Raw genomic sequence first — 23,133 nt, forward strand, 5'->3', positions numbered from 1 at the left:
CAACAGGGGTAGTAGACAGCAAGTCTGATGCCCTTCCCAAAACGTTAAGGTTAAGAAACACCAACACAAGCTTATTAGGCTGGAGAACTCATGAGGGAAATCATCTGTGCAGATGTGAAAATCTTTTGTAGAAATATTTGCAAAGTGAATTTCAATTTCTGTAATGCCTTCCCTCTCCACCTCCCAAAGAACCCAGGGCACTCTGAACACAATAAAACTGTTCTTCACCATATTTAAAGCTCTACGGCGAAACGCTAGCTCATGCTCTTGCAGCAATTTTCTGCTATTTTAGACTCAACTTTGTATTGCTAGTTATAAACGTATTAAAGATCTCCTTTCCCTGCAGCATACACAACTCATTATAGCATTTTGTTTATAAACAGGACTAAACAGAGCCAATCTCTCACAGCCTTACGTTACACATAATTAAATGCTCTATAATTTAACTATAGTCACACAAGTGACACATGGTACCACCTACGCTACCTTGGCCGCGGGCCAGATGGCTTCCCTCCCACATCACACTGCATCTATGCTAGAAGTAAATATTCAAGGGTAAAACCGGGGAAAAATACTTGCATCCTGAGTCCCCAGAAGGGGACCCTGGGCTCGTAGCAATGAGGCATAGGACGAACAGTACCATATAGCGCTATCTGGATTCAAAGATTTTACTTTCTTATCAGCTAGCAAGGAGTTCACCTATTTTGTTCCCTTTTAGCAGTCAACTTCCCCTTGTATCTCAGCAAAACAGCGCAGCCCATGAAGACATACCTTACCATATTTGGCAATCTGAGTCCAGAAAGTGGAGGACTCGGAGCCCTCCTTAGCTTAAAAGGACAGTCCACAGGCACGTCTTCAGCCTGCGCGGCCCCACGCGGCCCCGTGCTGCATCGGGGAAAGAGGGCGATGAAGTGGTGGGATCCGGGGTAGTTGCTAGGACTCCTAGGGCTCCCAGTGCACGCAGTCTGGCCACGACAAGTCACAGAACACTAACGAAAGCTATTTCTGACCTTTTCATTGTTTATCAGGTCCATCTTTTTAAAAAAGATAAACAGCACGATTACAAAAGCTAAACTGGAAGTCTCTGTGGAAGATAAAATGCCACTAAGAGCGAAAATGTAGGTGAGAAACAGAACATACCAAAATCAGGACGCCCAAGTCATAACTCTGAAACTCTATAATATTGAAGACATTTAGTTTGCAAAAGGAATTTTCCAGTTCATTGGCCTTGCCTTAGAATTCATGGAATCAAGCTTAGAAATTCAGTCCTTTTGAGACAGAGATTTAATTTTATTAGTATCCAGTTGCATCTGGTGATTTCACGTTAATAGTGCAATTAGGCAGAACATGCAGTATTAACAAAACAGAGTGGGCTTGAATAGTGTTTTGCAGAATTTAAAATACTCCTGTTTTGTAAATCAAACTACAGGGAGACGAGAATGGAGCCTGTTTCATACACTGTGATCGTAACCCGTAGTCGTACGTTTCAGTGTTATTCCTGCATAAAAGTTAATTCCATTAATGTGTCTGGGTTTTATGCTGTGCTACACAGACTGTCCTAGAAGTTGTTCGTGAGAACAGATGTTTTCTATGACACTTTTACCGCCCAGAAATTGCTACTTCACCAACATGACACTCAATGCATTCCCCTGTATTTAAAGCTTTCCCTTGGTGAACTATCTAGCACACGGGTGAGGCACGTTTGTCATGCCCCTAAAGAAAAAGGCAAGGAGATAAAATTCTTTAAGTGATTACGTACATTTTTCTATTTCTGTAAGGTACGGTACGTCATTTAAGATACACTTTTTCCCCAAAATTTGCCCCCAGTTTCTCCTGCCGTGTAATAGCGATGGCGGAAGCCAGCTGTAAGTCAAAGCCAGAAGAGGCAGCAATATGGAAAACCCTCTCCAACATGTAACATCGAACCAGCCTCTTCAGTCTTCACCACAATCCTTCAAATGCTGCATCCCAAATCAGAGCGACTGATCTATATCTGCACTGACTGTGTTGTATTTGTGCTCACTGGCCCCACCACGAATGAATTCTTGCTGGTATTTCCCAGTCGCTGCCTCGCAGGGAGCAGGAAAGGCTTCCTAACGCCACCCTACCCACGGGGCTCAGGCTGGCATGGCTAATGGGAATCTTTTGGACTCTCACAATTTTTAATTTCTGAGAAACAGAGACTAGACTGGGGCCAAAGTTGTTTTTTCCCCACCTCTGGTCTGAGCTCAGGTTTCCCCAGACTGAACAAAGGCTCTTTCCTCTACTTATCCTTCCCAGTGGAACCATGCAACAAACTCTCCTAAAGCTGCTTCCCCAGAGGCTTTTTCCAGCTCAAGTCCTTGTGCCCTTGAACATTTATTCCACAATAAAACTTCCCCTGCTCTTCCAAGTTTCCACAATGCATCCAAGCAGTCTGCATCACAAGGAGAAAGGCGGGGCTGGTAGCAAAACATATGAAGGTTGCCTGACACATCCTATTGCAAGACTGCTCGCAGTTGCCTAAAACTCAGCCAAAGCGTCTGGGCTGGTTTCCCACGCTGGTGCTCCCCAGTTTCAGCCAAAATAATTCAACCGCTTCGGAGAATTAGAACAACATGTATTTGCTCCTTTTTCAAAAATTGCATCTACCTTTCCTTTGCTAAACTCCAGTGCTGCGGAGTTCGGAGGAGGGAATTCGAGTAGGGCCTTTTTTGGCTCTCATGAAAACCTTTCTTGTATCAGCCAAGATATAAACACTGGAGGGAAAAAATAACAGCTCATATCACAGCAGGAGAGTCTTTGGGGTTCTGCAACTAAAATGGGACACTTCAGTGTGTTCAAGTTCCCAACTCTGATGGTGGCACCTGCCATTCTAGAACTATTATTGATGAATTAATGATTATTAGTTGTACGTCCTGCTTGATACTAGAACTGACAGCCAGTAGCTGCTCCGTGGCTCTTGCCAAACCAAAGGCCAGTTAGCAGGACAGAAACCGCTCTGATCTGGATGTAAAATAAACTGGGGAAGAGTGGCCAAATGACAGGATGGAGGAGGCAAGCAGTAAGGAAGATGGAGACTGGATAAAAACAGGAGAACTGGGAGAATGGGAAAATGGCACCAAAGTGGAAAGAGAGTCTAAACCAGGGTCTATCGTATGCGAGGTGTGTATGGAACGTTGCCATAAAGCACGTGTGCAAAGGGGCCAAGGGAACCGAAGGGAAGTTGCTCTATTAGGTGGGAAGCCACAAGGAAACAGTGGGAAGTACAAGCCAAAAGGATTCCTGGCCATTAACTTGGTGAAAACCAGCATCACTAATTGTAAGAGACTCGGTGACCCTGGGTTTTTGGGCAGGAACATATGGTGGGCTCTTACAAAGTGCAGAACCCCTTTACAGGAGTGGCGAGGACTGTGCTCAATAGAGTTTTCAGCAACTTTAGGAGTAGATTCTAAGAAGCCTCCAAACCTGCAGCCTCAGATCCTCTTTTGTCTTAATTTAGCTAATCTGGGACAACTTCCCAGAAGAACAAGACATTCCCAGCAAGTCCAACACATGACTGCTGGAAACAAGGTGTCCCTGTTATTACTTTTTACACATTACAAAATACCCCTGCTTCAGTTTTACTGTGAGACGGCAGAAATGTCAAAACAATTTTGAGGACGACAAACAGCTGAATCTTTCATGCAGGGTAAGTGGAAGATTTAACAAAGCCGTGCTCCGCTACGAACAGAAACTCCTGTGGGAAGAGCTGGGCTGCCCGAAGCAGTGGCGCTTCCCTGGGCAGGCACATCCCGCTTTTCACGTTGCAAAGTAAGCACTGGGAAAGCAAAGGCTGACGCTGGAAGACAAGCACGTGTAAGGAAGAGCCACCCCAGCACCACCTGAGCCTCTGCTCCCCACAAGGCTCACCGTGACTCTGCCCCATTTTGAGGGAGTATCGCAAAAAGAAAAGCAAGAATATACTCTGAAAAGCGTTACTAAAAATTTTCAGCCAAGAACCAGCTGACTTTTCAATAAAATGATGCTTCACTCACTCTACCGAATTGCAAAGTATGTGGAATGACTACCATTAATTCAACATTTTCTGGCAAAGATTAAATGTCTCACAAGCAGGCTGACCCCTAAGCAACCTTCAATTTGCTATTTTTCCCAGGTTTTGCACATCATGCCTTTATAGTTTGGAAATGTATTTAGCTTTAACATTGTCAGAGTAAGTCACGTCATGCTCGAATGAGTTTTAGACAGAGACAGACAAAACCAAAAGAAACCAAGGCAATTTGGAAGGACTCAACAATTATTATAAAAGAAAAGAGAGGGCTTCGAAGGATAATGAGACTATTGCAAGAACAGGGGAACAATGAACAATCTCTGATGTGTTGCTTGCCAAGACAATTTCCCGCAAGAAAACAAATCCATGAGGAGACAAGAGTGCAGATTTTAGAAATACAAAACGTACTGTCCAAAACAGCAGCGTCGGGGTGATTCTGAGACACAAGGTCACGCTCGCTCCTCGGGACACCTGACAGCCACGCTCCCCAGCCGTGGCCGCTTCTGACAGCGCTCGCAGTAAGGCGCTCACCCCTGCTTCTGCTCCAGTCCCTCCAGGTTTGAGAACTGCCTATACAGCTCAACAAGAGCCAGCTTTTGAAGTTAGGCCAGCCTGCAGATATTTTTTATCTTTCAGACAAGAAATCAGTTAGCAATTTGCTACTCAGAACTACCTCCCGGTTCGTACGCAGCTCCTGAACAGAGCCTGAACCTCTTGTTTATACAAGAGTGAAGCCATAGAGTACTTCTTGTCCCCAACACTCAAGAGCAAAACACCAACTATTTAGACAGATGTTTTCACTTACCCGAGTTTCCTTCACTTCTTCATTTCCATCAACTTCATCATCATCCTAGGACAAAAAGCAAACAATATAATTAGGCAGCCTTGGAGACAACAAAATTTTTACCAGAGGAAGATAACGTATTGCTTGTGATTTGCTGTTAAAGCTAAGAACAATTCTGCCAAAAGAAATCTAGCACCTAGACAATGCTTTCGGCCGATTATCAGACTGGGTTTGGTAACCTAATGGCCATTTAGAAGATCTTGGTGCAGGGGGCAGGATTACTCTCTTGAGATAGCTACTGTAATTCGAATGCTCCTGAAGAGTCAGCAGAAGTATTTCCTTAATATACTTAGGGGACAAATCTGACAGTTAGGACTGCATGCCTGAAATGTTGACATGATATTGACTTTCAAAGAATATCTTCCACTTCAAATAGACTCCAGGAGACTAGTCATGTCATTCACAGTGACCTGGGCAGGCTGGAGAGGTGGGTCTGTGGGACCCTTGAGAGGTTCAACAAGGCCAAGCACAAGGCCCCGCGCCCAGGTTGGGGCCGCCCCCGCTACCAACCCAGGCTGGGGGATGGAGGGATGGGGAGCAGCCCTAAGGAGAAGGACTTGGGGGTGCTGGTGGGTGAAAAGCTGCACATGAGCCAACAATGTGCTCTTGCAGCCCAGAAGCCAGCCGTGCCCTGGGCTGCATCCCCGGCAGCGCGGGCAGCAGGGCGAGGGAGGGGGTCCTGCCCCCCTGCCCCGCTCTGTGAGACCCCCCCGCAGCGCCGCCTCCAGCTCGGGGCTCCTCAGCACGGGACAGACACGGGGCTGCTGGAGCGGGGCCAGAGGGGGCACAGAAATGCTCCGGGGGCTGGAGCCCCCCTGCTGCGAGGCCGGGCTGGGAGAGCTGGGGTTGTTCAGCCTGGGGAAGGCAATGCTGCAGGGAGACCTTATTGCGGCCTCCCAGCGCTTAAAGGGGGGCTGTGGGAAGGGTGGGGGTGACCTCTTCAGCAAGGCCTGTTGTGACAGGACAAGGGGTGATGGTTTTAAACTAGAGGAGGGGAGATTTAGACTGGATATATGGGAAAAATTTTTTATGATGAGGGTGGTGAAACCCTGTCCCAGGTTGCCCCAAGAGGTGGTCGATGCCCCATCCCGGGGAACATTCCAGGCCAGGCTGGACGGGGCTCTGAGCAACCTGATCTGGTTGAAGATGTCCCTGCTCAGGGCAGGGGGCTGGACTGGATGGCCTCTAAAGGTCCCTTCCAACCCAAACCATTCTGATCCTATCCCAGATATCCTGGACTTACACAGCCTCTTTGTAACAGCTCCAGGATCTCACGGAGCAATGGTAGACTACCACGGCATCACATCTGACTCCATATCGAACTCAAGGTATTTCAGAAGCTGTAGCTGCGGTTTTGTATAGAGACAACGGGGAAATGAACTAAAACTGTGAGAAGTGATTTGCCTTCTGCTCTGAAGCTAGTAATGCTGCTACAATGATCCAGTAGACAACTGGGCAAGCTGTAAAGCATTTAACTAAAACCACAACAACAACAAAAAAAATTCACATTTGGCATGCAAGTGAAAAAATGTAAAAATCATTTGGGAATAATAAAAAGTGGGTGTTTGCAGCAAGCCTTTCAATAGAAATTCTGAGGTTTCCAGCAGGGCCCTGTTCAACTTGTCTAACTCCAAATGTTCAACATATCTACTGTTGCCAAAGGGAAGACCATTGGGGTTTTCTTCCATTGTATTGTGCAGGAAGCCTCTACCCGAGGTGTACGAGGGTGTATGTCCACGGCTGGACTGGAGTTGTTGCAGACTTAACCATGATTTCACAATAGTTATTCTCCTGCTGAAAAAGGTGATCTGTTTTCCTAACCGAGTCTCTGACCAAGGTTTGGAGGGCTGGATTTCTTCCCTCAGACTGAATAAATCCTTTTAAAACCAGGACTAAGAGAAATGACCGCAATACAGACAGTTCTTCAGCATTTATGCTGTGTGTGTTCTCTGGTGCTGGTCGGGATCCAGACACAGGTTTTATTCTGCACTGTCTTCCTTTCAGGGGGCCTAAAGTGTAGCCAAATTTGGGCTTGGAAGAATTTGAAAATACTTCCAGTAGCTCATGACCTCCTTCTTCCATAGAAACTAGACTTCTAATCTCTCTTCTCCCAAGTGGGCTCTTTCACAACAGTTCAAGGATCACACTGATTTATGGCTCAAGAACGGGCTTCCCAGAGCCTGCTGCTTGGGTTTCACAGGGGCCAAAGTGGGATGCGGTTCCTTTCCAAGTGCCAGTCTGGAACAGAGCTGGAGAGGGAAGGACTAATGGGAAATCAACTGACTTGGAAGAAAATCTGAAGCTTGGAATTGGAAGGAAATTGACCCTGAATATGACAGAATGAGTTTCTCTAAGGAACTCAGACTTACATCTTTTGTCGAGAAAATGATGCCGGTGCCTCTTCGCCTCTCTTTTGGCCGCCGCCTCTCTCTGATTGACTGTTTGTTCAGAGATCTGTCGTCTAAATCCTGATCTTCACACTCTGGCCAAGCAAAGAAAGACTGCTTTGGTTTCAGTGATCTACATCTGTGCTTCTGCTAAGGTACTGGGGTTCTTTTCAAGCTGATCAAGGCCATCTTGGCTTGTGTTATATTACAAAGGAGTTATTAAACCAAATGAAATGAAATCTCAGTGCCCTACTACGTCTGGTTACTCACACTCCTCCCTTTATCAGAGCCCAGAGAGGTCACCCTGGCTCTCAGCTCTCCCCAGATCATCCCAACTTACTCCTATTCTGAGGACAAACTGTACTCGGGGAATCACTCCCCCCAGCTCTAGGATCTAAATGCACCATGGATTACTGTCTCATTTACTTATCCAAAATGGAAAACATCCTTTTATCCCTCTGTTACAAGCAATAGGCTGTATCCTGCATTAGCGTTTCCATTTAAACAAAGAACGTTTGTGGGGTGGCAGCTCCCTGTACTGCTCCCCTCAGAATAACAAGCAAACTGATTCTCTCTGTCTGTACACATTATAAGTTCTAAAACTCATGAAAATCCCTGAGCTTCGACTGTTCTTCATTCTCCTGGGTACATACCATTTTTCTCCATCTCTGTGGCGGCACCTCTGAAGTCTGCTGGATTCACAGAGTCAAGACCTAGATACTTATTTGTTCGAGTCAGGTATGAACTTGTATAAAGGAGAGGTGCCGACGTCGAAGGAGACACAGGTGTCGTAGGTTTGTCTGGTTGGACCGGGCACCTTAATCGCCGATAGACGGTCTGTAAACAAAGAACCATGACAAAAAGTTAGTAGAGTGAAGAGGAACTAGCAGATTTGGGATTTCAGGGAACTGGGTAATTTTTAAGAGTGCAACGCTCTCTTCACTGCTGCTGGAAGCGACCACCTCCGTCTGCCAGATCAGGTTCATTCCATCAGGCTGGGATGAATGTTAAAAGCATTGTGCAGCCCCGGTGTAAGAGCACTCTCCCGTTGCTGGGAAGTCTGGGATCAATCTCTCTGTCTCTGCTGCCAATAGCAGGACAAACAAGTTATCTAATAGAAACCAATGATTTAGAGTAAAAAACCAGAAGTGATGGCAGGGGGAGAAAACTGGTCTCTCTGGCTTTCCATTACGCACAGAACATCTGTGGAAAAATGCGAACACGAAGCCCAAGTCCAGCCTGCACAGCAAGGATGGATCCAGGCCACCGTTCTATCATTAGCCCGCTCATTCCACTTTCTGAGATTTACACAGTTTGATTTTTTGGTACGAGACAGAAAAGTGAAATTCCCAGTGGAGAGCAAAGGAACGGCCAACCTCTCACGTCTACATATCCACATCGCTCATGCGGATCGCTGAGGCGAGGTAGTACTCCTCAGTATTCCTTCTTTCCAGCAAGTCTGCCCCCCTTAAAATAAACAGACACCCCAAAAAGAATTTCTCCTGATCTCAGATATCCTAAATGGTTTCATTAACTCACCTCCTCGTCTGTATTTCTGCTCCACCGCGACCGGGTCTCCTGCCTCTCGCTGCTGTCCTCAGCGGGCTCAGCGCTCTCAGCTTTCTCGCTTTGCTGCTCCTGAGCTTGCCGCTCTGCCCGAGACCGGCTGAAGGTTCGCTCTGCCTCCTGAAGGTCTGTCAGTGTCACACCCTGGGGAGAAAATAAAAGAGAGAATTTTTAAATTTATGCAATTAGATTTCAAGTCTTCCAGATCCGTTTAAAATGCCCAGCAGGCTTATACCTGCCCGGCTAACGTTCCACCTCTATGCTACCAGAAATAAAAGAATTCTGTTGCCCTCAGCACATTTCCCAGTGTACCAGCCTACTCACTGACTCCAAACAAACCCAAATATGCGCGATCGAGCTCCAAACCAAAAGGCAGGTACACTGCAGAAACGTGAATGTTGAAATCTAACTCGTGTACGATGGGGGGGTGAATTCTGCAATAACTGTGTGCAGGAACGTTGCCAGAACCTCTCCAGTGCAGTGTGAGAGCAGACAGGCCCCTCGTCCCGAATAGTAAAATAGAGCAGAAGAAAAACCTTGCCCCTCTATACATCAGCGCTCTCCATCCTACACACAAACATGAGCATTTCCATTCTTTACCTGTGTAGACCTGCGAGTCTGCCGGGCCTGCCTGGATCGTGCCTTCCTCAGTGACTCTGCTTCCTCATCCCGCACCGGAGTCAGATATGACCTGAAAAGAGAAAAAGAGGGCAGAAGAGGTTAAAATAAAACCAGATGCTCTGCCTTCCTGTTTGTGTGAGCTCTTGAACTGAGATATTCTCTTTCATAGGGACAAAAATCATTTTAGCTCCATCTACCAAGACTACTGTCATCTTCTGCTTTGGGAAAACTTTCCTACGAGCATATGATACAAATATACTCGCATTACGTTCTCCATAGAGTCTCTAGATAAACTCTTTAGTGTCAGACATGTTCTGTAAAGAAAACCAGCGCAACTATTTAGTATGGTATTTGCCCCATTCCATGTCTGATTGCGTCATTGGCGGGAAAAAAAATCCAAACCACCTCTCATTCAGATAAAGATCTCAGGAACAGAAATCCTGCACTGGCACATTCCTCTGACCCTCCTTCTTGTCATTATATTTATGATCATATTCCTGCAATCTGCTGCCTTCATCAATATGAAATCCATCATGCCAGGAACCGGCTGAACTGCAGGCATCTTGTAAAGACAAAACACCTTGAAAAACGCTACGAAAATAAAGAAAGGACCTTCACACGCTGGAGTAAACAGAGGCCCTTAACACTGAAAACCACACAGTTAATATACAGAGTTGGGTCACCACTAGATTTCATCAAACTGGGGAGATTTCAGAAGAATTACCCACATGAAAATACATAAACTGAACACTCTGCACTGGCTTTCACGGTGGAGGAACTGGAGAGGAATTCGGCAGTGCTCCCGCAGTCGGGGATCGCACAGCGGCCAGTCTGGCGTCCGCGTCGGTGGAGGGGCTTCCATCTTCGGGAAGATTAATCAGATGGGACTCTTCGGCCTGGCTAACGGGGAATGATCCTTAACACTGTCTCAGCGTGCGAGGATGAGGGTGCCTGAAATGCCAGGTTCTTTCTATCACTGCCACAGGTTAACAGGGTGTCAAAGATCTACATACATTCGAAGAATAATTAGTGAGGGATTAAGATCTACTGAGGAATATGCTTACTGTGACCTTGGACTCTTTTCCCGGCTCCCCGCTACAGACCACTTTCATGGAAACGGTAACAGGCTGAACAGATTTCGCATCTGATCCAGCAAGTTAAGACATTTATTAGAAAGATCACTAACTTCGCTGCACTGTGACAAAACCTCAAGGAATCACAAAACCTGGATCATTCTAAAATCATCTCCCGTGACGGCTTTTATCACGACCTTGCGTTCAGCGCCGACCTAGGTGTGCAGCCAAACACAGACCGGCCTCCAGCCCTCAGACACCCTGCAACGGGGGGTTCCTCGGGCCACCTGGAGGCACGGCCACGGGAGGTGGTCACCTCCCACTTCACGTGTTGGTGGGGCACACGTGAGAGTCTTCTCACCTAAAACTGGTGTAAGTATTTGACCTGATAAATCATGCCCCGAACTCCCCTGGTCTCCAGAGACTACCAGAGTGAGAAGGATCGATCGGCTCTGCTGGAGATGCCTGTACTGCGGGCTTCTGGAGGAGATGAATCATGCTCTGGGAGCTGGCTACAATGGAGATGTCTACATCCGAGCTGGCCAGGCTCGCTGAGCTGCACTTCCAGGGTGCAATTTATCACCTTCAGAAAGAGCCTCCAACGCAGATCATGTGAATGCGTTGCAGAGGAGCTCGCTGCTTCCCATTGATTATCCAGACACACTAGCTGTGACGGATACGCCAACACGGGAAGCACCTGAAATTCAGAGGGATGATTGCCTCCCAGGAATTTGCTGTTTCATGAAGAAAAAAAGCTGCTGTTTGATGAATGAGAGCTGTGCAAGTCCTACTTCTGCAGACAAGTAGTCCTCTTCTGCTCCCCTTTATGCCGTGCATACGTGCTACCCACGTAATGGCACATTAAGGAAACAATAAGCATTTTCTGCAGCTTCTGACACAAGTAGAATAGCTGCTGTTTGCTCATTGTTCAGAAGTAATAAGCCACCTACAGGAACAAGCATTTGCAAAATATACTGCAAATTAAACTCAGAGCAGTAGTGTAAAAAAAAAAAAGATCCTGAAACATAAACCCCAGGTAAATCTGTCGCTAAGTAAGGTGGACATCTCACTGCAACAGCTTTGAATCAGTGGAATTCACGTCTCTCACTCTGCAGCGAGGACACAGATATAGGAGCTGCATAAATACGATGGGAATAAGAGGAAAGATGAGACCTGCCTTTGCCCAAGGGGGAATTCAGCTCACACCACAGCCGTACGCCGTGGGCCACGTTGTGCCTGTGCGGGAACACTCCCGGTACGTGTGAGCAGCGCGGGGTCACGCTTACAGCGGCTGAAGTGCTTTTGCACAGAATGGCATAACAGCGAACTCCCTGCCACAGGATGTGAGGGAGGACAAAACAGGTTTTCAGAGTAGTTTCAAAAACAGGCAAATCTGTGGAGAAGAGGTCGGCATCAGCCGCTGGCGGGAGGCCGGGCACGCTGCTGCTGAGCCGTGCGGAGGGCTCTGCGGCAGGGTCAGGAGAGCAGGGCTGCAGGGACACAGCAGGGCTGCAGGATTCCCCTCGCACCAGTGCTTCGCTGCAGCCCTGTGTCCGGGAGCGTACGCACGCAGCACGAGAACAGCCGTCTGTGTCTCCTACCCCGTCATCCTCCCAGGCTTTCCTCCTCTGCTTTCCCAGAATTTATAAAAAATTAGGAGTATGTTAAAACATCGTTAGCAGTTTTGGGTGTCCGACCTGTAACAGTGATTTAATCTTCAGACAAGCGCATTTTGCAAGTCAGAGTGGCTCAGTTTGGGCTGCAGCCTTTATCGATTGCTAACTTTTGGGTTCTTTCCATTTACACAATTCCCCGCTTCTTGGAGCTCACCCAAAGCCATTCTACAAGCATGAGATAACTGCATTTTCTGAAACAAGTCGCAGAGCCACGGCACAGTGACACAGCCGGTTTCTCCAAGTAAGCAGCTACAGCCTTTTCCTGGCGATGGAAGGTGGCGGCCGTGCGGTGAATATTTCAAATGCGAAGAGGAGACACCACACCTGCTGGCGATTCAATTATGGTTTTGCTCTACTTGGGGGTTTTTTGTGGTTGGTTTTTTTTTTTTTTTTCTTTTGGGGAGGGAAGGAGGATAAAAGACAGATTTTACAATTTTAGGTGATGCTTCACTTTGCTTACAAGCCGAATTTTAAGAGCCCTGACTGTGCTAAATGGGATGGAAGAAAGAAAGAGAGAACAAATTCACCGAAAGGAGATGGCGAGTCCGATGCAGCCACAAAGTACAGCTGGGCTGGATGACGGAGGAGAGCAATACGCTGCTCTCCAAGCAGAAAACTTGCAGATCACAGCAAGCTGCAGGGGACAGGCAGCAAATGGGGTACGAGGCGGTCTGTAAACAATCCACAGAGTTTTTAATTACGTTTCCATTAACACGTCGCTTGCTGAAGCGCAGTATCTATGTAATCCTATTAATCCAAGCAAATACCACATGATCTAAGCAGATCTCCAAAGAAATGGTCCTGTGCGTTGTGTTTTCTTGCAATAAGCTTTCTCTGAGATACATGAAATAAGAGCAGCTGTCATGCCAAGCTCAAGGCACGCATAAAGCAGACCAGATTTTTTCCCCGAGTTTTGGTTGCGAGTACAAGCAGCAGAATATAAATCGTTGGAGATGCGTACGTGAGAGTCAGCAAAAACACTGCCGAAGTTTATAGTTCCCAGAGACAGGGACAAGTGTGTCCTGCTGCCACGAGAGCGCGACAACCTTTTGATTTGCGCATTAGCTAGAAAGAAGCTGGGAACTGAATGATGAATCTGGTGCCGACTTAATTCTTCCTATTTTCAAGAAAACACCTATTTTTCTGTTAACTCGACTAGTCAGGATGGTGCAACACAAAGATGGATCCCAACTGCTCATCGTCACCATCACCACCTCAAGGCAAAGGAGGGAGCTGCAATAAAATACTGCCAGAAGGGGAGATTCAGAACAGGGCAATAGGAAGCCTGGGTATACAAGCTGGTAAACCAAGCCTACAGGAGCAAATCTGTGTGCTGGAGAACCTGCGTCAGAGACAAGAAAAAAAAAAAACACACACCATACTGTGGAAAGACCCCCCCTCCCAAGTACAGGGTAAACGATGCAGAAAAAGAAGTGACAAACCCCTGTTAACTGGCGCGCAGGCAGCAAGAACAGACAATCCATTTCTCCAAGAAACACAGAAACTTCCGACGAGCTTTTTACAATGCTGGTCCCGCTCCTGAACTCCTCCAGGCACTTGTGGCAAACGCCATCCGCCACCACGCAGAGCCCTTCGGCAGAACACCACCAGCCAGCCCCAGAGGGAACGCCACGGGTCTGTAAAGCTTCTGAAGCTTTCAGTTTTCACACTTCGGCGACCCAGCACTGGGAAAGCACTCACCTAAACCACACTCGCCTACCTGCGTCAAAACTTGGCAACAAATTTGGAAGCTAAACGTTTCTTAAGTGCCAGAGCTGCCCTTTTGTCAAAGCAGATTTGAGGCGTTTCACCGTGCTGCAGCGCACCGAAACCTGAGATGCACCCCGCCACGAGCTGCGGCAGGCCACGATGGGCTCCCCCCGCCTCCACCAGCTCCCTCTCCAATGAGCCCACGCTCCTGTAGCAAGCGCAGTAAGAACACGAGTTGGCAGGCAGCAACTGCAGGGCGTGTGGTGTCTGCAAACGCGGCACTGGTGGTCGAGAACTGGGGCGATGCTTGACGCAGCTCTTGTAGAGGGAAGCGTGCCGTGGGCAGGCACCGCTCCCCTGGCCCTCTCTGACTCCTCTCATCCATCTCAGCCCAAATTCTCTCTCTAGTTTAGGAGTGACTCAGAACCACATTCACTAGACTAAAAACTATAGTGACAGTTTTCTTGGAAGCCAGGACAGACTTACAGTTGTTCTGGCTCTGGATAACAGGAGTAAGGGGAGCCCGGCACAGGTTTGGCTTCCTGCGCGCAAGAAGGCGCGTTCAGCATATGGGATAGCCATATGGATAGTCGGACTCTAAAACGCTTGGAATAGCCCTTCTTAGGAGTGCAATCCCGCTTTCCCAAACGCTGCAGTAATTTCAAAAATACTTACCATCTCTCTCTCATACATACATATATGCACACATAAATATATACACACAGAGAAAAGAGGCGGGCAGAAAATAACCCCCAGCAAAAGCCTCAAGTACTGATACTGTTCTCCTGGAAATAACTGGAAAAGTACAGCATCCCGGCGATGCATTCCTACAAACTGGAAATTTGCCACTGGCTAAGACTACCTCTAAGCTGGGGGAGGGAAGAGAAGCAAGCGCAAGCTTTGGAGGCGACAATGCTGACAGCAGTTCCCAAAATACAATTCCTTAAGTATGTACCCGGCAGCACGTCAATCACTGACAATTACACGGAAACTGTCAGAAAAAAGAAACTTTCCTGCTCTCTCATCCAAGCAAGCAACAGGTTTCAGCGCTTCACCGTGTGTGTCCCTGCGCTAACATGCCCTATGCATCGGCCCACCGCACCTGGAAACACTCAGAGGAACGGCCACGAATCGTTGGCTGACTAGAATTTGAGACCATTCAACAGGCAGGGGAGAAGGGTGACACGTCAGACCCTGCGAGTGTTGGAGCTGGGAATGAGAGCAGAGACAGCCAGACAGTGCCGAGCTATTAAATAAGCTGAGGGCAGAGGGATAGCAAGATTTCAGGATCATGCTCTCAAAGTGTTTCACAGCTGGCTCAGAAAGGCGCTGCCGAGCAGTCGCTATATTCAGGCCTTTGCTCTCCTCTCTCAAGCGAGCCCTGGCTGTTGTGAGCTGTCACTGTGTTTCAATCTGGACCGTGAATTCTCAACTCATGAAAGTTTAAATGTCTGAATTTCAATCATCTATTTACAGTATGATTAGCAGCTTAACAAGCTACAAGAGATTAAATTCTTCATTCGCAACAGCTTTGCTTTGCTCGACACGTTCAGGTGCTGATCCGAGAGATTAAGAGACTTGTGATCTTTGTCACTCGTTAATCAAAACAACAAGTACCCTTTATCCCTCCTCGAAACTCGCGCTTTGATGTGATGTTTACAATGGGTTGAGGTTACACGTGTGGCAGCTGATGCTCCAGGAGTACTTCCCATCATACAGCTCCTGACGACGCTGCGTGTGCTTTCCCACCTGCCCGCGCTCACCTCTCCGCGTGCCCTTCAGAAAGGGGAGCTGCTGCTTTTGCGCGGTGCTCGCACGGCGCCAGCTCGGTGCGCGTCCTCTGCAGGTGGGAGCTACCGCGCCCCGCGGAAGCGAGCGGCGCGCTGCTTGCGGACGCGGCTGGGAACGCAGCCCCGCTCGCCCCCAGCCCCAGGCGCTCCATCTCCGCTGCCAGAAGAGGGGAATACAGCATCGGTACCTACTGAGAACTCAAAGTTTGAGGCTGGGGGAGACGGCGCGTAGATTGGAGGCTTTTAAACGATCAGTGTTATCCCTTTGCATTAATTAACGCCACTCAACATCATGGTAGAAAGTGAAAAGGCAACAAACATCACAGCGATCACGTTCCTTAGGCTGGCTGCCTCGTCTGGAGGCTTGCTGCTGCTGTGACCCTGGACCTTTAGAGTTCTTCCAGAAAAAGGGGAAAATATACTTGTTTAAAAACAAACCAACAAAAAATCCAGGAATATTTTTTTTTTTCAAGAGAAAAGCAGAGAGTGCTGCAAGCACAGACCGAGGGAAGCCAGCAACGCCTTTTCCCTGCCAAACTTCTCCTCAGTTTCACAGTTATCGAACGCATTAGTTGCGACTGGCACAAGAGCAAAGCTTTCCAGGCTGGGATATTCTGAAACTGGTTTGTGGTCAGCACGGGACATCAGGTGCCCACGCACGACGCGGAGCGGCGTGTCACTGCGTCAGGGAGCAACGCGCACGGCTCTCTGCAGTCCTCAGGGGATGAACCTTCGCATCAAAAAAATTGCTGCATGAAACAGAGCGGGATGCAACTCCACCTCCCGCCAGCTGATGAATGGAATGAAGGCAGAGATGCGAGTGCCCTGCCTCTATCAGCATTCCTCTTTCTCATTTTCAAGTGAGCCAATACAGTTTGACATTTTAAACAACCTCAAGCAGACCTATTACAGCTTTCCCAAAAGCGAGCCCTGAAAGAGGGCAGGGAATCCCTGGGGGGGCGGGAAAGCACTCGGCAAAAATCTAAATACTTGGGAAATCGCCTTTTGCAAGTAAAAAATAAAATAAAATCAAAACTTGATGATGATAAAGACGATTCAGCTATTGAACTCGATAAACCTTTGGAGAAACGCTCACTTGGCAAGAACAGCCAAGCAGCCTTCGACCGCCACCTCGTGGAAGCAGCCTCCGAAGGGATGCCCGAGCAGTTTCAAGGAAGACAATCATGAACCAGCCCCAGCTGAATTACAGAAAAACATCACAGAATATAAATAACATATAAAAGGTTTCCATTTCCTACTGAGCTAAGACTGCAAGCTCGTAGCATGTGGCAGTGGCTTTAGTTCAAGTGGCCGCTGTTCTCACGGATAGGAGATTTGTTACGTTTGCCCAAAAACTTTTCCTGTAGAAACCTCGGGGTGGCTACCCGGCTTCCCTGGCTTCTCCACCTGTAACATCCACGGGTCGGTGCTGTGGAGCAAAGAATTTAACAGAATAGCTGATTTTGTGCTACATTAGCTCCGAGCCGTACCGTCACACAGTACCTCCACAAATATTCTGGGTAGTGCTATCTCATTTGTTTAACGGCCATTTTTGGACACAGAAAAGTATTGGAACGTGTCGAAGTTAGCGAACGCCCATACCCTGAACATCCAGGTAACGGTACCCAGACGGAACTGGAGCCGCGGCGGCAGAACTCGCCGTTAGACACAAGGATTAGATACGGGAAACACGTCAGTGGTTACAATTAGTAAGTACAGGGGAATTGCTCACAAATTTTGCACGTAGACGGGGATGGGGAAAGGCAGTTTTACCTTCCGCTTGCTCCGTGCTGTCAAGCTGCAGTTCTTTTACATTGGTTAGCTCAAGTGGTGCCTGCTTCATTTCCTTGGCCATTCCTGGAGGGTCCCGCATATATTCCTGCTCTGAGTTAGCAGGCCAACCTATGGCCCGGGCGCCTCCGCCCAAAGCAAATGCCAAAATACCCCCCCCGCTGAACACTGGATGAAGTCAGTCGGCAGCTGAGCACGCAGCAGCACACCTGCTCGCCTTCTTTACAGGAAACAAGGCTCAGCAGCAGTGAACCCCATCCCACACCTCCAACTTTTTCCAAATAAACATGCAGCCTGATTTCTGATACAGCAAGATCAATCTCGCCTCTTCCCAACATGGACGAGCCGGTGGCCAACAGAATTCCTGCCCTCCCGCGTCATCTGCACCGGCAGCCTTTTAAAAAAAGGACAACTTTATCTGAAAGAGATTAACTGCCGAAGCATGGCAGATAAATGCTTTCAACAGCAGGTGCCAGATGATTGTTCAGCTCTTCACACGAGAGACCTCTTCGCTTTTTGTCGCCCGCCCTGCAGCGTGGCTGGGAACCTGTCCCTTGCAGCCGTGCTTTGCACGGGTACCCCCACCCCGCCCTGCTTCCCAGGGACCTTTCCCAGGAGAATTTAGACCACTCAGCTTTACATCAGTCAGTGATAAGGATTAGAGAGTCACATACTACTGAAAAAAAACCCCAGGGAGGTTGTGAGACAACGCTCACAGCTTTTTCTACCAGTTCCTCTCAAGTGACATTTAAATACCCCTTGAATGCAAATCCCGTAGTTTAACTTTTACAGAGATCAGAGTTCCTTATTTCTTGTCAGATAATAAGCGTTAACAGACATATCGGGCATTCACATTCACCCTAGAGGAGTCATGGTCTGAATTTGGACAGGACGAGAATCACGAGGTAAAAGGACTTGCCAAAAATTGTTCATCTAACAGTACTGGTGGAGGAGGATTCAGTTATTAATATATTATTAATATATGCTACTATGAATAGCAGCTGGATCCTTAGAATGATGGAACGAAGAATGAAAAATAAATTCCTCTTGGGAATGAAGCAGAAAAGAGAAATGTTTGCTAGGCACATTTACCTTGCACGTCGGTGAACTTTCATGTGAAAAAAATTTCTAGGGGACATTTAGGGGGCAAGAAGTCGGGCTGAGCACAGCCGTCAGCCCCAGAGCTGCTGGGAAAAGCAGCCCACCCCACTCTTCTTGATTTATCTGAAAAACTGGTCAGAGTACATTAAAAAAATGAGGCAAAAAGAGAGACGTGTTTCCTGTCTCTAACAGCTTGCCTGATGGCAAGTGCTACCACCTTGCTGGAACCTTCCTGAGGAACAGGAAGAACAAATACAACTGCAGAATGAAATTGTATAAACAAAGCGGCTGGAGGGGAAAAAAAGAGGAAGGACGAATTAAAACCCTAATTCTTAACGAAGCAGGGCAGATTTCAAATTCAGGAGTGTCCTTTTAAACCGGTCACACAACTGAGAGCACAGACTTGCAGAAGTTCTCGGGCAAAGCTTGTCTTACCCCGCGTGACAGCTACCCATGAGCTGCGGGCTGCCTTTCCGTCTGTCCTGGGAACCAAAGCTTTCACACCATATGAAAGGCTTCAGCGAGACCCAGACGCCCAGACCTTGCTTTCCGCACCAGATCTCTCACAGCACAAGCCACGTTCCAGCCGGGCAAGGTCTGCCGCAGGCTCCCCGGCCCCACGCAGCCGCCAGCACGCAGGGAGCCGTGCCGCACACGGAGCGCTCTCGAAGGGGCTGCGGCGCGGGACTCCCGGGAGGAGACGTGGCCCCAGAGCCCTGCACCAAAACGACACGGATAAGGTCACAGATGAACTTTGCGAAGGAGTTTTCAGCGGCACTAGAGGCCGCTGTCATCCCGGATGACGGTGGATTATCCAGCAGCGGGCTGCAACCAAAAAGACCCCCCGGCCGGAGTCCCCGCCACCTGCTCGCACCAAGTGGAAACCCAAAGACCCTTGGTTTCGCACCAGGGAGAGCAGGGCCTACGTGAGATGCTGAAGGCACAGCATCCACGTGCTCATAATTCACCCTTAGCAGCGCCAGCGCTGGTTTGAATTCAGCTGGACAAATGCATTTACAACGTGAAACAATTTGACGCTGGCAGGAGATCATCAAAATGGCCAAACAGCGACGCTCATCGGTGGCTCCAGAATTCCCATGAAAAAGAAAAAGAAAAAGAAATGGCCTGGCAAAAATACTGACTCTGGAAGGTGGCAGGTTTCCAGCCTCTCAGCATCAGCACACTGCAGTGCTGCAGCAGAATTACGGGAGGCTGAACGTGCAGCTGGGTACATGTAAATATGCACGGCAGCAGCTTGGCTGAACGTCCGAGCCATATGGCTCTAACACCAGGCAGCGACCTGCCACGGTCCGTGCAGGTAGCCAGACTGCACCGCACTCCTCCAAGCGGATGCCTCCCCTGCTGCCTTCTTTTCTGCTCCTCCTCTCCTTTGTAACGATGTGAGGCATGATTCACACTATTTCCCAGCCACTGGAGCGTTTGCTGGCCGATTTAGCTGGCAAACAGCAGCAGCTAAAACACCGCGGAGGAAACGCTACGCTGGGCCAGGGTAAGGCTTGTTGGTCACCAAAGGATGCAAAGCAGCACTCGAGCACCCTGCGAGCTGTTCCTCCCCAGACCTAGCAGTCTCTTCTGCTTTAACCTTTTGGCTTCATGCAGATAATTTAAGGCCACAAGTTAGAAGACATCCCTGTGATCTAATATTAGATTATAAGCTTGTTTATGTTTTTGTTGCTAAGAGAAAGCTGGAGCTTTGGAAACAGTGAAGCAGACCAAATGCTACTGCAACAGCTGCCGGTGGGAACTGAAATCCATACAGCGCTTCCCTGACAACTGTTTGCCATTTTCCTTTTTTATTTTGTTTTACTGGTATTGGTCTCCTTCCAAAATAAGCTTTCCCCATTTAGGTGACCTCTCCTGTTTCTCCAGGTCCATGTTTCGTAGTTCAAACTGCACAGGCAGTTCCCCAGTCAGTATATCCTGCTGTTGGAACATACATTCGTAAATGAGGTTTCCTCCACCCACAAGCACAAAGCATCATTGCGGTGCTTTTTTCCCCTCTCAGCAGTGCCAAAGCATCAATTAAAGGTGGGAGGAATTTTCTGGTGTTTCTCTTTACATTACCATCATTCACAGGAGATGGTTCTTTAATAAAAATGCAGGAGACTTAAACAGATCTTCTATATTATTTTTAGAAACTGATTTGGCAATAAATGCCAATGCAGTAATATTAATAGATGCTCTTTTGGGCATCTACAAGTACTATCACAGTCACGTTCCCTGTCTGCAGACAGTGCCAAAAGTCTGGTGGGTTTTGCGAGCCCACTTCTCGAGGGAGAAAAATCTAAAGCTTTTGCAACTCGATTCTGGGCTTGCCAAAATGGAGATACTGTTGTGAAACGGTCGAAGTGTGAACTGAAAGCACAATACTCGCTCTGTCCTCTTTTGCACAATCGCACTTTGCACCGGGAGCATCTTTTGGCAGCTCATCTCAATTCAACTGCAAATGACACCGAGCCAAGTGACCCCCAGCAAAACGACAAGGAGCAGAGACACTCCTAGTATTAAACATAAGTGTTCTTACAAAGATGCTCTGCAGTAGCTATCTCCAATTATGTCCCCACACAGCGAGTTGATGAATGCGGCTCACCCAGAATGCTTGCAATACCTTCAAGGCACTCCCTATGCTAGCTCTGGGGTGGAAACCAAAAAGCCCAAACAATATTAAAAGTTTGAGCATTTTCCAAACAGCACAGACCACCGTCTTTCTCAGATCTGCTGCAGCTGAAGCAAAGAGGAGCCGGCAGCGGGCATGCCCTGCCTCCATGGGAGAGGGAGGTCACGTGCTGACTGCGGATTCCATGGCACTGCTGAGCTCCACCATCTTCATCTTTGCAAGCTGATAGTTTCTATTACTGCTTTTCACATCCTTTGGCTACAGGCACTTTAAAATATGTCAGAGTACTATCTCCACTCGGGAAGGTCTGTATTTAAAGAAGTTATTATTTTAGTTTGGAAGAATCTAATTACTGAAAACACTTCACAGACTGGTTGCTAGTTAGAAACCCATGGTTCGTTGCTGCATTGTTTTATTTCCATTTACTTTCATCAGAAGAGACAAATTTTGCAACAGTTAACCCGTTTGCAGGAATAAATATGGATCATTTGACATTCTGTACTTAAATGCACAAGGTAAATTTCCTTTGAAGAGAGCACCAGCTACCCCAGGTTTATATTTCCCCATTAAAATAACATCCTACGATAAGAAAGAGTCACCACCACCTAGATTCAGCGTAACGCAAAATGCTGCTACTGCTGGGAGAGCCTCGGTGGCACATGGCAGACCTCCACCTCTGTGCTAATTATAGTTAATCAAAAGAAACGCGCACTGCTGGAGTGCAGCCCCTCTCCTCCCGTATCGCACACCTACACGCTCCAGGAACGTTTGTTTTCTCCCATTAGCTGCCGAGGGAATGCAGGGGACTCGCGCAGCAAAGACGCCTCCATCGGGGCACGTGTAAACTTAGCTGAGCAGAATCAGAGGGATGGATTTTGTCCGAATGTGTCTCAGTCTGACGCTCTCTTTCGGATGGGGTTCATGTTACAGAACCTACTTCAAGTGGCTACTGGGCTGTCTGTCCCTCTCTACATAGAGGCCTCAGGGGCTGAGGTCAGTAGCTGAGATGACTACTGAAGAAAAAGGCTGAGACGCTGAAAATACAAGTAGAGAATTATGCAACTCAATTTAACCTACAATCCAGTGATGACTCAGCTCAAAAGCTTAAGACGGAGCAGGGGCAGCAGCCTGTTAACTCCACATAGCACCTAAGCAACCGTTCTTACACCCCCACCATCACCACCACGTGAGACCTGATGATAGAGGAGGACCGACACACACCAGCACTCTGCTCACTAACCTTCTGCGCTCCCTGGCTTCCTCAGCTGAGAAGTCCTTTCCTGTAGTTGAGGCAGCACCGGCATTCGCAATACCGTTAGGAGAGCCGAGTATAGCACGATTTGTGATTACACCTAGGGGGGTGCTAGCAGAGATGGCCTCTGTATTTTTCTCTACAGCAGAATCAGTTTGTTGCCTGAAAGGGGCTCTGAAATAGAGAAGACATAATGGAAAGCAAAGCAAGTGAACTCAACTGCTGACCGGGACCAGCCACCTCCAGGGAGCATCGACAGTTCATTCTCCTTCTAGACTCGTGTTTTTGTAGAGAACAGCACACATTAAAATGAGTTTTTAAAAACTTGTAGAAGTATAAGCAGGAGGAATTCATAGTCTTCACGCCCCTGTCTGTAGCAAAAATGATTAGAAAATGTACCTGGTGAATAACGAGAAGGAATGAACTCCAAGAGCTTGTACAGTGAACGCCCAAGAGCAGCCTGAGCAGCACACTGTGTCTCTAACAGGGTAGCAAGAGGGCACCATCGACCACTCCAGTGAGTGAAGAAGCTAAGGTCACATACGGGCTGTTAGCTGCCTGCTGGTGCATATGCACTACTGAAACTGTCCAGTGTAACCGTTCGGGGATTCCTTATCAGCGCTTCCTGCACGGAAGCACATTTCCAATCCATAA

At 47.9% G+C, this 23,133-nt stretch overlaps 1 protein-coding gene across 4 annotated transcripts in view; it reads right to left on the reverse strand.

The window, feature by feature from the left end:
- Nucleotides 1-23,133, reverse strand: part of PPP1R12B (protein phosphatase 1 regulatory subunit 12B) — a 126,305-nt gene that overhangs the window by 40,717 nt on the left and 62,455 nt on the right. For 3 of the 4 annotated variants that reach the window (XM_075115894.1, XM_075115895.1, XM_075115899.1), the window contains 6 exons: nucleotides 22,468-22,653; nucleotides 9,428-9,518; nucleotides 8,801-8,971; nucleotides 7,915-8,098; nucleotides 7,244-7,356; nucleotides 4,836-4,880 (listed from right to left, as the gene is read on the reverse strand). In XM_075115894.1, coding sequence (XP_074971995.1) covers nucleotides 4,836-4,880; nucleotides 7,244-7,356; nucleotides 7,915-8,098; nucleotides 8,801-8,971; nucleotides 9,428-9,518; nucleotides 22,468-22,653 — 790 coding nt within the window. The remainder of the gene's footprint in view (nucleotides 1-4,835; nucleotides 4,881-7,243; nucleotides 7,357-7,914; nucleotides 8,099-8,800; nucleotides 8,972-9,427; nucleotides 9,519-22,467; nucleotides 22,654-23,133) is intronic. The other variant, XM_075115896.1, reaches the window with a different exon arrangement.

The sequence above is a fragment of the Phalacrocorax aristotelis genome, chromosome 21, assembly GCF_949628215.1.
Source record: "Phalacrocorax aristotelis chromosome 21, bGulAri2.1, whole genome shotgun sequence".
Taxonomy (NCBI): Eukaryota; Metazoa; Chordata; class Aves; order Suliformes; family Phalacrocoracidae; genus Phalacrocorax; species Phalacrocorax aristotelis.